This window comes from Callorhinus ursinus, unplaced genomic scaffold (assembly GCF_003265705.2).
Source record: "Callorhinus ursinus isolate GAN/ISIS: 27379988/994484 unplaced genomic scaffold, GSC_fseal_2.0 scaffold7, whole genome shotgun sequence".
NCBI classification, from domain to species: Eukaryota; Metazoa; Chordata; class Mammalia; order Carnivora; family Otariidae; genus Callorhinus; species Callorhinus ursinus.
Window position 1 is genome coordinate 68,386,885 of NW_027397069.1, and position 16,938 is coordinate 68,403,822.

At 47.2% G+C, this 16,938-nt stretch overlaps 1 protein-coding gene across 3 annotated transcripts in view; it reads left to right on the forward strand.

Annotated features, from left to right (window-relative positions):
• FLT1 (fms related receptor tyrosine kinase 1) overlaps positions 1–16,938 on the forward strand; it is a 171,687-nt gene that overhangs the window by 124,766 nt on the left and 29,983 nt on the right. For all 3 annotated transcript variants that reach the window (XM_025875119.2, XM_073894741.1, XM_073894742.1), the window contains exons 16-17: positions 7,466–7,572; positions 11,735–11,867. In XM_025875119.2, the coding sequence (XP_025730904.1) occupies positions 7,466–7,572; positions 11,735–11,867 (240 nt within the window). The remainder of the gene's footprint in view (positions 1–7,465; positions 7,573–11,734; positions 11,868–16,938) is intronic.

Here is a 16,938-nt window from a genome sequence, read left to right on the forward strand (position 1 = left end):
TTAAAAACTGGGGTTGGCTGAGAAAACGGATTCCCTGATCTGCAATCATCAAACCACCTGAAATACTGTACCCATTTATAGATAAATGGAGCCATGTCTGAATAGGATAGTGATAAAGTAGCACAAGGAAATGAGGATGTTTAGTCTAAAAACTAAGCAGTGATATTATTGTTTTCCTCAAATATTTGAGAAGCATCAGACTGAGGAGCCGTTTCACTCCTTCTCTGACGCACCAGAAAATACAACCAGAACCAAGGAAGGGAGATGGTGGCGAAATTTCAGGGAGGCAGGTTTCAGCTCCAAATATAGTTTGGGATAAGGAGGTTTGTTGTTTTTTTTTTTAAAGTGGATATTATGTGGATCTGTTTAGTTAGATGCCCCATCTCAAATGGATGTACTTGAGGCTCACTGAATAAAAACTGGATCCATAGATGCTCTTCCGAACTGTTGAGCGCAGGACCTGGTTAGTAATTTTATCACTGAAATTAGATCCTTGCTCTCTCTCTGGTGGTTCTCACTCTGGTGGCCAGGAAACGTTCCCTAGCTTTCGACTTGATTTCCCAATATATGCATATAGACCCTTCACACTGACCTATCTTGTCAGGTTGAGTTTAGGAAATGAAACCAAGCAAATGAGTTGTGTCTGCGGCTATGTTTAACAGATATAAAGAGGTTCATGAATTAGCCAGGAAGGAAACTGTCTGCTCCTTTTATTTCCCTTGAAAAAGGATTCTTATGCTCATAGATAAAACAATGTGTTATTTTTGTATCTGAAAAGGATGAGTGGACTGTGGAGTCAGAGTGGCTTCTTTAAATAATCACAGGTCTTGTTTGGTTTGGACCGCACAGGATCACACGTGGAACTCTCAGAGGGGAAGTTCTAACGTTAAAAACAACAACACAAAACCGCTCGTAACCAAAATAATTTCTGAAATTGACATAGTGCTCAATAGCCCGTGCAACTCAATGGGACGGTTTCAAGGAAAGCATGGCACATTCTCATCCAAGGACTTGAGATAAAATATACCTTATTATTGCAAGTAAGAACCACAGTGTATATGTAAATACATTCTTCTAACAGGTTTAGGCCTTGCTATTGAAATACTACTTCAATAGCATTTATAATTACCCAAGAGAAAATACCACGTTAAGCATTCTTTTGAGGATGACTGATGGATATGAAAATCATGGAATGCACAGGACTGCCTTAGGGTCCCACAGTCTAAAAGCTTGGAGTGGCAGTAGAGGTGAGATTGGTAAAATTATGCCATGATAATTGCACATTAACACATTTCGGGAAAGGACCCATAGAGCAGGAAACATACACTGTGTTCCTTAATCATTTCTGAGAGTAAAAAATAGGAAAAGCCCAGAACTGTCTTGGATATGCAGCCACTCCCTTTTATGCCCCTTGGCCAGGCCAGCTTTGGGGTCTCATTTCTTTCTGATGCTCCTTCGAGCCTGGAGGACCCTCCACGTTAGCTCCTCTCTTCCTGAATCCTGCCCCAAATTCACTCCTCTGGCTCTCCTGGCACTAGGAAGGATGTGATAAACTAATTCACATGAATATGTTGCTGATTGATGTCACTCCTCTCCTGGGTGTTGGCAACTCAGAAGGGTTCCCAAGGAGAGACCAGCGCTTGCAATGGAGAGATGAACTCGCTACTCAGTAATTGCACGCAGAAGGGCTGGGGGACGGGATACGCATGCCTTTGTATTTCAAGTCTAAACAATGACATAAAGCTGGCCTTGATCAAGAATTCAAAAAATGGTGATGGAATTCAGTTCTAATAGCTTATGCTCACTCAACATGCATTAGTCTATTCAACTTCTGTGACAACCCAATGGGGGTTTTTTTTCTACTTGCGAGTGAGAATCCGAAGCACAGAAAGATTTAGGACTTTGTTCAGGGTAACGAAGCTAGGAGTGGCAGAGCTGAGAACTGGATCCATGTTGAACCATTCTGCTCTACTTCCTCTCAGCTCTAAGGCAGCGGGGGACCCCTTCTGAGGCCAGGTGCATCACTGCTCCCTGAGCTGTGTACCCTTGGGCCGATTACTTACCTTCTTGGTGCTTCATCTGCAAAATAGACGTTAATAACGGTATACCAAACTTACAGGGTTGTAAGGATTAACACATTCAAAACCGTGTTTGGCATATAATAGAAACTTTTTAACCATTAGCTAACATTATTGTTTGTTAACGTGATAAACCATATTAACTTCACCAAAACTTTCTGTATTTTAGCATTCCTACACTTAACCAGAGAGTCACCCAAATGGGGTTCCAAACCACAAAGTTCCTCTTTGACCTAAGGATTTAGGTCAAAGGATTTAGCTTTACTAGCTTTAATAAAAATGTGTTCTAGAACTGACAGCCCATAATAGCAATTTAAATATCTTTTTTTTTTTTAAAGCTCTTTTTTTTAAGATTTAATTTATTTATTTGACAGAGAGAGAGACAGCCAGAGAGGGACCGCAAGCAGGGGGAGTGGGAGAGGGAGAAGCAGGTTTCCCGCGGAGCAGGGAGCCCGATACGGGTCTCGATCCCAGGACCCTGGGATCATGACCCGAGCCGAAGGCAGATGCTTAATGACTGAGCCACCCAGGCGCCCCAGCAATTTTAAATATCTTTACCTGAAATTATTCTTGAAAACTTACTTCCAATTTAATCTGAATACAGTAGTTCTCTGTTCTTAAGAGAGCTTCCAAACTGGTGTACAAAGATTCCCAAAGAGCTTCATAAATAGTAGGAGAGCCAATTTTAATATTCCATTAAGTCTTAAGAGAAATTACGTAATAAGGTTAACTGGATTGTTGGTTATTGGATTTTAGATAAAACGAAGTAGCACTGCTTGACTGGCTCATGTGGAAGATCAGGTCTAAGTGTATCTGATTAATTTTCTTTTCATCTATATATAAATATTGAGACTTCCACTGGGCCAGTGTTGGAGATGCCAAATGAACACGAAACACACCCATCTCTTGATGTCTTAAGAATTTAATGGGCAATAAATCCACATAAACAGTTACCTCAAATTAAAATAATGATAGAACCAGAGAACAACACCTAAGCCACCCTGGCAGGTATGAGGCAAATTTCTCAGGGAAAGTAGTGACCCAGTTGTCTGTAGAAAATGATCGGTATTTGGCCAAAGTCTGAGTACTTTTAGAAAGAAGAGACAAATTGTGATATATGCAATAGGTTTGGATGGAAACCAAATTAGCTTGTACTTGAAGTCCAAACTCTATTAAGGATTTAAAAAAAAAAAAAAAACGAAAGGGAGTGCTGGGGTTGGGGGGAACCTTTAAAAAAATGGCTCCCACTAGGTTCACACACTTCTCCTGTGAGCTAGGGTGCTGTTGTTACCTGCACATGTGGAGGATGAGGCCGCTGGGGCACGGGGTCCTCGGTCTAAGACATAGCTGCTTGCTTCCTGCCCTTTCCTGGTGAAACTGGGGCTCATCTCAAGGCAAGGCAGGTCCCAGAGCGAGAGGCCCTGGTCTTGTTCTTGGGGACTATTCCTCACCTCCTGGGAAGCACCACCGGTTCTACTGCGAGAGCTGAGTTTCCTGGCCCTGCGTGTCAGGGTTGGGGGGTGCGGCCGCAACCCAGAGTCCGGCCCTGGGCAGAGGGAACGGCTGTCACCATCACAAAGGCTCAGGGCAGGGTAGCCAGCCACTGTGGTTACACAGACTCTAGACTAGGCACGTCACCCCTCAAGACTCAGTGCCTACCCTGGGCGGGGGGGGGGGGGCATCCGCACTTCCTGTTCCAGGGGGGGTGGTCTGAAGCCTGAGAGGGTAACTGAACATGGAAGGCTCTGTGCAGCAGGGTTAGTGGTCTGTAATAAAAAGTACAGTCACCCTAACTCTTCAGAGGGGCCACATTCTTGTCACTCTGCCATGTAAAAATAACCTCACAGTGTGCCCTGATGCCGGCTTGCACACACGGCCTATGAGCGCAGTGGTCCGAGCCCCAGGGCCCACTCGTAGTTAGTGTCAACCCCACCCACGTTTCCTCTAGCCTCCTTTCCCCCCTGCCATGTGCAGCTGGGCCATTTCATGGACTGAGCTCATCAGCTGTCACCAGCCTGTTGAAGCTGGGTCTTAGTCAGACCAGTGTGGGGATGTTTGACCTCCGAGAAAACATCCAAGAGCTGCATAGGAAGAGATGTTGCTGACTTAAGTCAGTCTCCTCAACATAAAGCAAGTGAGACAGAGAGAGCGCACAGATACTGCATGATATCCTGTTAAATTCCTATTCTAGTTTTCAGTAAGCAGGGATAGAACACTAGAAAGATCTTTCATCTGTAATAAATGTTCATCTTGAAGATGTTTCTTAATGAGTTCTTTAAATGTGTAAGTGCACACAAACACATTTGGTCCCACTGAAAGGAATTTTGCCTGAGTAAGGGCTGTGGAATTACTTTGGGGGTCAACTTCCTGCCCCGTGGAATGCAGTGGGAAAGTTCCCACGATGGGAGGGGGCCTCTCCCAGGGCATTCCAGGCAGGAGGCATCTGCAGAGGTTTAATGCAGACAGTACCATGTCTCAAGATGCTTTCAGCATCTCCAACAGCCAAAGGCCACTATGGCCTGAGCTGGTCCCAATAAGATTCCACAAAACTTATTTGCAGCATAAGCAGAGAAGAGTGTGAGAGTATGTGTGAGTGTGTGTGTGTGTGTCTGTGTGAATACAGCAGGGCAGCATTAGACCTTTCACGTGGGAGAGGAAAGCCAAACTCATATTAACTTGAGCTTACAATATTCCCATCAAGAGGATGCATACGGAGAGAAAAACTTATCATGCTTTGCAACTTCAACAAAGCTGTTCTCATTATGAGGTTCGGGGAAACGGCCACAAGCTAACAATGCAGCAAATGAAGCCAAATCCATTCATTCATTCATTCGCTCACCCACTATATTCAGGATGCCTACTCAGTGCTGGGCACTCTTCTAAACACCAGAGACAGCGGTGAACAGGAGACCCACAATCCTACATCCTGCTGCTTCGGATGGGAGCTGTGAACCCATTCACCTGTTCAGATGTGAATGCCAGACTGTGAACTCCAGACCATACCTTTCGTCTACCACCGTATACCAGCATCTAGAAGAGAGCCTGCAACATAGGTGGCATTCCACGTGTTTATTGGATTAATGCCCATGAACAGGAATTTGACCCTGACCCCTTTGAAAGCTTCATGAAACTCTTTGGCGACAAAGCCAATCATAATTTACCCACTCACTCACCCAGTCCGAGGAGCAGGGACGTAAGGAGGAAGAGTATGTGGCCACAGCCCCCAGCAGCTTACATTCTGGTAGAGAAACAGTGGGGGCCAAAGCATGGACGTGCAAGAGGGCTGGTCAGTTTAAGAAACTACAAGTATTTTGATGTGATTGGAGCACGTGGGAGGACGGGAGGAGATGAAGCTGAAGAGACAGGCAAGGTTGGGCACAAAGGATCCAAAGATTTGGAATTTTATCCTGACAGCCGTGGGGGCAGAGGTGGGCGGTGATGGCATTTAGACGGAGGGAAAGTCACGCTGGCTCAGCGAGGAGGAGATCTGGGGGGAGTCAAGGCGGGTCGAGAAGCTGGTGCCGTGCCAGGTGACAGGGCCTTGAGGCAGGCAGCGAGAGCCTGGCAGGACAGGAGGTGACAATCTCCCGAGCCTCGGGAGAAGAAGGGGCGGGACTTTGTGTTGGACTGGACGGGGAGAAAATGTGCATTTCCCCTCTAGACGAAAAGATCTGCTGCAGCAGGGACCGTGGGCTGCAGGAAAGCACATGGATAAGAGGGAAGAAGGAAGCAGCTCGGCTTTCTAACTTGTGCGTTTGCTGTTCTTCAGAGAAACTTCACTGGCTCCAACCGCCCGCAGGCAGCATGTAGTTTAAACCCTTCACACAGATGCTCAAACTCTCTGCAGTTGGGTCCCGGGCTGCCCGTCTATTGCCACGTGCGCCCCATCGTTTCCCAGCTCTGGGTCCTCCCTCCTGCTGTCCCCTCTGTCTCTGTGCCCTCCCCGCCTCATCTCTGTAGGCCACCATCCTTTTCAAATGTCGCCTCTTCCAAAAAGCGTTAGATTCCCTCAACCCTCATTTCTTTGTATTTGCCTTCCGTCTCTGTTAGGGTGGGAGTGAGCCCCCTGAGCGTGACAACTTTCTCTTGCTCATCTTCCCATCTCCTCCAGACTGACTGTCACCTGCAGTAGGAGTCGGTACCTTCTTGTTGAATTGAAACAAAGAGCCCACGAGATGTCGCACTTTGTCTAGGAAATGGGGATATTACTGCTCCCTACTTCATGGGGCGGTTCTGGGGGCTTGCCACATAATGAGTGCTCAATGATACCATTCGTAGCATTCTTTTTTAAAAAAGATTTTTTTTTTTTATTTATTTGAGAGAGACAGGGCATGAGCAGAGGGGAGGAGGCAGAGGGAGAGGGAGAAGCAGGCTCCCCGCTGAGCAGGGAGCCCAACTCAGGGTTCAATCCCAGGACCCTGGGATCATGACCTGAGCCAAAGGCAGATGCCTACCCAGGCACCCCCACATCATTATTCCTAAAGAGAATAAGTTCCATTTGTTCTTCCCTAGCTTAATTAGGGACCCTCTGTCTCCCTGTAATGAGGTTAAAGGATGAGGCACTACTTTAGAATTCGCCAGAAACTGTCCCCTGGAGTCTGTAAGTAGGGAACCACTGTTCTGGCCCACTGGGGCATTCCTTTCCAAATCCCAAAGATCTTCCTCTCTGGAGGCTTCTCCTGAACGCTTTGGGTCGTTTCTTTTTGGTGGTGGAGGAACTGCTCAGCTTTTGATCTGTGTGTGACTCTGGGAAATGAGGCAATTGGAAAGGACCCCCTCGGCACCCCAGCCCCCCTGCAGGGTCAGCTGCTGCTGCAAAGGTCAGAAGTGGGGAGCAGGAGGTGAGCAGTTTGGCCCGGCTGTTCCAAAAGAAGCGAGCAGGCAACTCTAACAGTCCTTGAGTTTTATTTTTATTTTTAAAATCAAAGTAGAGGAATTTTGTGAGTCCCCGAGGAGCGCTTTTATGTCATTTTTGTTAATTTTTTTTCTTTTTCTTTAGAATTTCCTCTAAAACCCATTAGGGAGATTTCACGTATTCCAGATTTAGCACTTTAATGGGCTTTTGTTCCTGTCTTGATTTTTTTCCTTTTTAAAAATTTCTCCTCTGATTTTTAATTAGCTATTTCTGGGATTACAGAGTTTGCAAACTCAACCGCAGAATTTCTGGAAAGCCTTTTCATTTCTGCGCGGGTTTATGATGATAATATCATGCACCCGGCCTGACTCAGAAGGTAAGAGAAGACCTGTCCCGGACTAACTCTTGCACCGGCAGATTGCGTTCGCCATGATGAACCATGTAGGCGCACTAGACCCGTTTTCTAGAATCACAAAGACTCTAAGTTGGACGGTGCCTTTTGAGGATCAGCCTGATGGTTTTCTCTCTCCAGGAACCTCAGACAAGTCTAACCTGGAGCTTATCACTCTGACGTGCACCTGTGTGGCTGCGACCCTCTTCTGGCTCCTGTTAACGCTCTTTATCCGAAAACTGAAAAGGGTAAGAACATTTCAGACGAAGTTCTATGTTCCTTTTTACATAATGTTCTAAAATGCTTGCCTCACGGCTAGAGCAGGCACTAAGCCAATGTTAGAGTCTAATCCCCTTCCCCCCTGGCTTCTGTCTCGGACCTGGGGAGCACCAAACATAGATCATTAAAATGCCTCTCAACCATTAACGGGAGTGTTCACACCCAAAGCTAGAGCAACGAACAGAGGACTATTTCCCAGAAACAGAAGGGATGTTTTTGATATAAAGATATGGCATAAAATCTTTAGATTCAGCATAAGACCTGCAAAGTCTTTCTTATTCTTTGCCAAGAAATGAAAAGGAAAAAGCAAAATAGAGACACCCCCCGCTCTGACTTACGTCTCATAACATTATGGGAGTGCACACAGCACACGGCGGTTCCGTGCCCTCTGAGCCCCACCACACAACTACATTCTTTGCTGTGAGGTTCAGCCTGAGCACAGGACATCAGATCTCTATCATTAGGCCTGCAGCCCCACTTGCTTCTCTGCCGTTCGGCGGCGAAGAGTGGACATGCGTTCATCCATTCATTCCTGCCTCCAACATTTACCATGCACCTGCTCCACAAGGAGCATCAGGCCCGGTGTCAGGCCCTCGGGTGGTAGTGGAGAGGACACGCAGAGTGTGCGGTCTGGAGAGGAGCCTGGCTTTCACCGGTTACGCAGACAAATGTGAATCTGGCACTAGAGGCAGCTGACTGAAAGATGTCCTGTAAGGGGGCGGGGGGCAGTCGGGCCCAGAAGGGAGGGAAAAGTGCTTCGGGCCGAGGGAAAGCCTGCGTGAGGCCGGGGCAGGACAGGGACGCCTTGGGAACGAGAGCCTGATGGAGGTCCGTGTGGCTGCCGTGGAGGGAACAAGGTAGGAGGTGAGGCGGGAGAGGAGAGGATGCGAAGGCTGGCCACACAGGGCCTTGCAGGCTGAGGTAAGAAATTTAGTCTGTGTTCTGGAAGTAAAAGGAAGCCTGGGCTCGTGGGGGTGGGGTGTTGTTAAGCAAAAGGAGGCAATCAGTGTAAAAGAGCAGGGTCTGGAAAGAGAATTTTGGCTGCTGTGAGAATGGACCAGAGGAGGCAAGGGTGCCTAGAGAGGAACCTACCAGAAGACTTTCTAGTAGCCCAAGTAAGAAATGATAGTAGTTCTTAGTCTAAGGGATTAGAATTCAAGGCATATTTAGAGGACTTGAAAAGTGTCAAGGAGGCCTCCTCCATTTCTAGAGATTTCTTAGTCCTTATTATCATGCCAGGTCTCATGACGAGCTCTTCATGTAGTATCCCAATTAATCCTTCCAAAAATGCAAGGAGGTAGATATATTATCATTCCCATTGTAGACAGAAAGAAAGTACGGTTCAGAGAGGTAACATAACTTGTCCAAAGTCACAAAGCTAGTTAGAGTTGGAGCTGAGTGTTGAACCCAGGTTGTGCGACCTTCGGCTTGGTAACCAAAACCAACAAGGTGTCCTTTATGGTGTTGGTATGGGAGGCAAGGCTAAGCAGGAGCCTTCTGTGGTAATATGTAACATCAGGCGTCGGCCGTATGGAATGATTGGTTTGGGGCCGTGACAGTGAAGGCCACTGCTTTAGAAGGACACAAAGGCCACACCACTAGCATTTTGAAAGGGGTGACAGAGAGCGTAGGGAAGTAGGTCTAACAAAAGCAAAGCTTGCCAAATCTGGAAGGGAGTTCCGAAGCCTACAAAGGAGGGAGGGGGAGAAAAAACTTCAGAGAAAATGAAGTTTAGAGAACAAGTTTGAAGGTTGTGGCAGGAAGGAAGGCAGCAGAAAAAGGCAGCCCACTCTCTTTCTCCCCCACTCCCCAGAGGAGGGAAGGAGCCCACAGGAGCAGAGTGGAAATAAAGCTGGAAAGGTGCATTGGGACTAAATTGAAGATGGCCCTAGTATATCTAAAAATCTGAAATCTTGATGTCGATAAGAAAGGATGAGAGCAAGAGATGATTCCCTCCAGAAGAGGATCCTTAGGGAATTTGAAAGGTGATTAATTGTGGGAGGCAAAGAGATACAGGCCCTCAAAAACTATTTCCATGTGGTTTCTGTAACCGCAAGTGAATTCCTCATTGATGGGGACTGGATGTTACCCTTTTACCCCCACGCCGCACAGGACAGTGTTAGAATTAGGGCTAGCATTGATGGATGCTTACTGTGTCCGAGGCCCTGTTCTCATAGCTTGACATGGATCATTTCATGCAATATTCACCACAAGCCTGGGAGATAAGCACCGTCATTATCATTATTTCGCAGATAAGGATACCAGGTTTAGAGAGGTTAAGCGACTTGCCAAAGTTAGGTGCCGGTCCAGAGTTGATCTGTGACTCAGAGCCGGGCAGCCAGCTCAACGCCTGGGCCCTGAAGCGCTCAGCTGTGCAACTTCCATGCCAAACACCTAGTAGCTGCTCAGTGTTAACGTCAATTGAAAGAATAAATATTTGTCAACTAAGATTCTACTCTCCAACTCTCCTCCAGCCCTTGCTTGAGGTTTGTCTGGTGTTCCCGCTCATCTGCCTTATTGAGATAAACCATAAAATTCCACGGGGAGATTGTCTTTCATTGCCTGATACCCTGTCCCTCTCAACACCTCCACCAGCCTCCCAACGTGTGCTCCCGAAACTGACACATTCCTTGCTAGGCTTCAGCTAGCCTGGGCTCTTTGAAGATTGGAGGTTTTTTTCTCATGGCCGTGGCTATATTGGACATCGAAAAGTATAGTCCTAAAACCTACTCGCGTGGCTTCTCTAGTACACACCCAGCACCCTGGGAGAGGAACGTGTATTCCTTCCCAGTCTTCTAGACTCACCCGAGGGTCTGACGGGCTGGCCCTCACAGATTAGCACCAGTGGCAAAGGCAGCTCGTGACAAATGTGCTCCGTATCTTTCTCTGGTTTCCACTCGCCATGGAGGCCAGGCAGATCTTTCTGCTTTGAGCTATTTGTCACACATTTTAGTGATAATTTCTGGGAGAAGGAGACCGATTGCAAGTGATGGATGAGGTGAGCGGTGACAGCCCAGAACAGGGTGAGTAAGAGCTGAAGAATGCGGGCGAGCGTGAAATGGTGTGGATGGAGAGGGTGACTTCTCTCCTGAACTCTGGTCCTGCCTAGGGAAGGGCAACGCAAGAGGGTTCCAAAACTCATTGAAATGAAGTTGCTGTAACTTCTAGGCAAGACTTACCCAAACCGACCTTATATGGGTAAGCAACCTTCTTTTCTGAACTGCTCATAGAAATGCCATCATCACTTCTACATTGAATCGACAGGCAATAAATTCATTGATGGGAATCTAAGACACTAAATGTAAATCCACTTATCTATGCTATGAAATAAAGGATCTTTTCTGGGCTTGATGTCCATTACCAAGATAAAACAAGCACCTGAAGGCAGAAGCCCGCCTTACTTACTTGACAATCCTACTAACGGCCAAAGCTCAGGAAATGGCTGTGTTTAAGTCCCATGCCTCATAGACTCCTCGACCTTTGAAATAATCAACTTCTATTTCTTATTGAAGGTAAATCTTATTCTGTTCTCACCAACGGATCCCACAGTGTTTCCAGGTACCTGCAGCAACCAAGGGGCCAGGCCTTCTTGAGTATATTTAAATACTTCACATGAAATATGCCTCTCAACTGTCCCAGAGCTCCTGGGTTCACTTCGCCACCTCTGGCCCTTCTTGCAAATGCAGGCAAGCCACAGTCACACTTCTCACCGTTGGCCTGGCTTGTGACGTACATCCCTGCTTATACAGATTGCCATGGAAAGTTATTTTCAGTCAGTCATTTGGAATGATTTTATAAAAATGCTTTGCATGTTTTGGAGAAGGACTATCATCTGATCATTGTCTAAGAACAAGCAACAAGGTCACCGACCATCTGTGTGCATATTATCTGAGACAATATGGCGGAGCCAGCCTACAGAAATGCAGCGTGAGAAGAGTAAGGAGTTATTTAATGGGAAGTGTGATGTACGTACGTGTATGCAGAGGGGTACTTTCTGTACCCAACCGCACGGTTTCAACCAAACGAACCAAAATAGCAGCAGATGTTGCTGGGTATTATTTTAACTTGGATATCCAGGTTTTTTTTAAGTTGCTTCCTTCTTGGTGACTTTGAGATCTCTTTCTTTCTCAGTCTTCTTCTGAAATAAAGGCAGACTACCTATCAATTATAATGGACCCAGACGAAGTTCCCCTGGACGAGCAGTGTGAGCGGCTCCCTTATGACGCCAGCAAGTGGGAGTTTGCCCGGGAGCGACTTAAACTGGGTAATGTATTCGTTCAACAGATTCCTAAACCCACACTGAGCACCTACTGCCTACAAAGCACTGTGCTCCAAGGGCTGCAAAAGTCAGCTAGACTTGGGATTCTCCCCTCCAGCTGCTCACAAAACGGCAAGGGAGGTGGGCACAGAGGTAAATAGTTCTAACAGAATGCTGGGGCGGCAGTACAAGGGCATGGGGGAGGGGGCGCCCGGGGGGGCTCAGCAGTTAAGCGGCTGCCTTCGGCTCAGGTCATGATCCGAGCGTCCTGGGATCGAGTCCCGCATCGGGCTCCCTGCTCCGTGGGGAGCCTGCTTCTCCCTCTGCCTGCTGTTCCCCCTGCTTGTGCTCTCTGACAGATAAATAAATACAATCTTAAGAAAAAAAAAAAAAAAGACAGGGACACCTACTTGTTCTTGCAACAGTCTCTAAGCACCTTGTCTGAGCAGCAGACACCTGTCTAAGCCGTGAGGGGTACAAAGGTGTCTGAGTGCACTCCCCCAAAGGGTGAAGGAGATCGCTGCTGAAGGAGATAAGTGAAGGGCAGGGATCAGTTCCACCACGAGACTTACAAGTACAAGCATTCCTAAACAAGGACATTTTTGAGGACTTAGAAATTTGTGACACAATTCAAGATGTCAAGGAACAGCACAGCCAAAAATGTGGAAGGAGCGTCCGTGCCCCTTCAAGGCTGTGGGTCAAAGAACCCCTCGGCACAAAATCCACAGACTATGTACGTGAAATTTCTGTGGGTGTTCGAAATGTCCAGACAGAGAAGTCCCAGGGGTCAAAAGTTACATTTTTGAAGAGCAAGGACCACTGTTCCCCCGTAAACATCAGGCAGCCGTGCTTTCTCCTCCAGCTCAGCGTCACGATGCAAATTAATCTCCAGCCTGGGATAGTACAAAACCGAAGGAGCCTCTATGACTCTTGCCCAAAATATTTGGACTGTGGCTTCTGAAAAATTTCTACTCACTCCTGTGTATGCCAGAATCATTACTAGCTGGAACTAGCAACAGAGATCATGGACCCAGTGTTCCCAGACCTTGTCACTCTCAGTGAAAGAGCCTGTTGTTCCGAATTTGAGGGCATTGCCTCCCCCCTCCCCCGACAGGCAGACTATATTGGAGTTGGGGGTCTGGGGGGACGGAGAGGGAGAAGTGCTTCTTCTTCTTGTTCTCTTGGGCCTTGAAATGACTCCGCTTACATTTCTTCTTACATGAGAAAGAATACTTGGCCCCAAGAGTATGTTTGTTTAGCTTGGGGAAGAAAATTGGAAGTCAGTGAAAAGCTGGAGAGACAGGCAAAAGCCAGCAATGGCTGCTGACGGGGGGCGGGGGGGGGGGAGAATCATCTAAATTTAGAGTAGTTAAGGGCAGGTGGTACACTAGATGAGTTCCTTCTGCAAGTCTAAATTATATGGCAGCTAGCCCAGCCCTTCAGTGACCTTGGCAGGGAACTGGGATAATTTTCCCACAACCGTAAGCCATTCTCAGGCCACATTGCTTTCCAGAGTTATTAGTCACAATCAAACATCCCTCTTCCTGCATAGGACATGTGAGCTTTTCGTCCCATCTCTTCACTCCTTCACCTAGTATCCCTGTGCTCCGTATCACATTGGGGGCCACTGCTAATCCTTCCACCAGATTTCCCCTGGGGCCTCTGTGGGTTTAGATAATCCCATTTCAGGAGGTTCTCCTTGTGGAAGATCTCTCTTACGGTTCTTTCCCTTCTGGAGTTGCCAGATGTTATGATGTGGCTCATGTGCACGTGAGTGTCTTTGATGGGTGAGAGAAAGGGGGTGAAGTCAGCTCACTCTGTCTTTCAGCGCAGAGCGCGGCGGCAAGGGCCAGAGGAATGCTACTCCTACTAGCATGGGAGCAGAAAGGCCCAAGATTTGGGGGGTTTTAAGCCAAATAAATGACAGAAAGTAATCTGAAGTAATGTCTGGCAAGTGAAAGTAACCAAGACTATGTCTGGATGGTTGGAGCGAAAAAGCTGGTTTGATGGGCAGAGTTACAATGGAGCTATAAATACACAGAAAAACATGCTGTGTAGGGAAATACACAGACAAGTGGCATCTGATTTCAGCTTTTTGTACTCTGTTGGTTCCTACTAGCAGCCCTGTTGAGACAAGTCGTAATTTATGGTACCTGTTATAGATAGATAGATACAGTAGGAGTTCGGGTCAAAAGTGTTGCTCCCATTGAAATGCCTGAAATCCGGGAAGAATGGAATCTGTTTTGTTAGTGCTTCCTCACTAAACCTAAGGGAGAAGTCAGCGCTTACAAATGTATCACAGAAGCTGGGATAATGTCGGACAACACAGCTTCCTATTGCAAAATAAAGTCAGAATTACCTAATCTAGGAAACAACACAGGGAACATGGAATTTGCAAGTGGACGGCACCTGGGCTGGTGTTGCCTCTTAGAAGACCAGCTGGGCATGTCAGTGCTGCCGGGCACCCTCCCTGGAGTGTCCCAGGGACCCTGGCCAGTCAAGGACATTGTTGAAGGGGATTCCAGTAGCCTTTCATTGTATGGCAATGACCTAGCACTTTCACAAGCCAGTTAGCGGCATGTAGGTAACACCAAGGAGGATTGTGAGGGAAAAGAAGGATCCGGCAAGGTCAAGCCCAGGGTCACCGGGCTCCCCTGAAACTGGAACAGTGGGTCTGCCAAAGGATTCCAATGCATCAGATGATTAAAGAGCCCATAATAGCTTCGTGCTGTTTTATGAGGCAGCAGTCAGCTTCCAAGAGAATAGATGAAAAGGGCCGAGGGAAGCCAAGTGAGAACGAGCTTATTCTCACTGACAGAAGCAAAATCCCCAAACACTACTTAAAATCAAGTGTATTATGCCAGGGCGAAGAAGGGAATGCGTGGGTCTGAGGCTGTGGAAGGGAAAAGGGTTCCGCCCGCCCCCAAACAAAGCCAGAGTCTTCACAGTATGCGGTATGCGGGTGGTGTCCTAAGAGAGAGATTACCTGGATATTTGTCAGGCTCTGGACACTTTTCCTATCAGGCATGGCAGAGGGAATACGTTTTTTGCCCTAAAAAAGCAGAGAATGAGCATCCAACCAAAATGCACCTATCTTTACAAGTCTGGTAGCTGCCAATGCTCCTTCCACGAATGATTTCCACATCCACTACCTGCAGGGTCCGCCTGAGGCACTTTTATTTAAACCTAGAGTCCCCATTCTGGTCTATTTCATGGACGGTTTTATCTGAAGAGGGAAGCAGAGCCCATATCCCTGTCCATGGTGCCCGCTCTGGGGAGGAATGATCTTTATCAGTCACTACCAGTACATGTGAGAAAAAGCATGTAATTTTACCAGTGTTCCCTCCTAACGAAGAGGGAGTCCCCAGGAGACAGCTGCAAAGAGGCTCTTATGATCGCATCGGTAATTGAATTTTTCCTGTGTCCTGACTGGGTGCCTGGGGTGGTTGGTAGTGAGGGGACGATACTAAGCAGAGCCAGGGTGACGTCATCTTTGTTACTGAGTCAGGGTGCATAAAAGTATAAAGTTGTAATATGATAAGGAAGCAGGAAAGCTTCGTTATAAGCTTTGCAAGAATCTTAAAAACAAACAGAAACCTATGTCTTTGGGGGGGAAGGGATTGGAGTAGAAGGAAGGAAGGAAGGTCGGTTAGTTAACTCACTGAAGGCCCCTTATCAGAACAGTCGTCTGAGAAAGACACTAGGCTGAGAGAGGAAGGGTTGTGTCAAATTAACATTCTGACTACCAGGATTTACTTTTGACCAACGGCATTATGTTGGCTATGTCCCCCCGCCTGCCGCCCCCAGAAGAACCAAGCGAGAGTGACTTCTTTGGCTCATTCTTCCTTTTGCCACATCATGCTTGAGGTGTACTGTTTCTCTGAGTTCTATTTGGCTACCTGTGTCCTGATGGTGCAAAAGAAAGTGCCCTGATATAAAAAGTAGCTGAGGCATTCCGGGGCGGGGGGTGCTCTCTTCACAGAGCATCACCCTCATGGTCTCCAACCCAAGGGTTCCTCTAGGTCCCCAGAACTGTACCAGACTTGCTGCAAGCATCTCACAAGTTCCCAAATGGCTACTCTTCCTTCTGCACTAGGCACAGGGGGGCCTTCTGTGCACCAAGCCCTGAACCCACTTCTGGGAAGATTCAGACATGGTTATCATTTTGAGCATCTGAGTCAAGTGGTCTCATGCAAGGGTAAGGAAAGAAGCATGTTAACAGCGGTCACAGCAGAACATAACAGGTGCCATGAAAGAAACCTGACTTTGTTATTGCATTTGGCAACCATTTCTCTGTGGGCTTAAACAAATTGCTACCAGTGGTTGCCTGGTAGCCTAGGCTCATGTGCTGAACCCTGAAGATGTGGACATCATGTAAGAGCACGGTAGGATAGCTGGGAGCATTTTGCCTGGCAAGGAAGGCTGAGAAATGATTTAGTGATTTTTGTGTAGCTATGGGACATTCTCAGAACTGATAGCAGGGACTGACATTCTGTTTCTTCCTTTCTGCTGAACTCAGATCAGAAGAGAGGCGCCTGGGTGGCTCATTCGGTCAAGCATCTGCCTTCGGCTCAGGTCTTGATCCCAGGGTCCTGGGATCAAGCCCCACATGGGGGGGTCCCTGCTCAGCAGGGAGTCTACTTCTCTCTCTCTGCCCCTCCCCCCTCTGGTGCATTCTCTCAGATAAATCAATAAAATCTTAAAAGGAAAAAAAAAAAGAAAACAGCTCAGAAGAAATGACCTCGAGAGGCAAGAAAAGTGGCTTAGGTTAAACAAAGGGAAGTCTTGGTAGTAATGTTGTTAAACAATGGAAGAGACTCCCCAGGAAGATTTGGTGAAGAGGAAACTAGTCACCCACCCACACCAAATGCCTCCCAGGGGCTCAGTCTCGCTGCAAGGGACAAAGGCACCTCAGAAGCCCAGTGAAGAGGTGGGAGGAAGATACCCAGAAACATGTCCCTTACTTTGACTCTTTGGGGCTCAGTTTATTGGGAATTCTATTCAAAGTCTACATGGCTCACATATGCACATCGGATACTTTCTTCCTGAAAAAGACAACCTCACCCTGCTGGCTTCG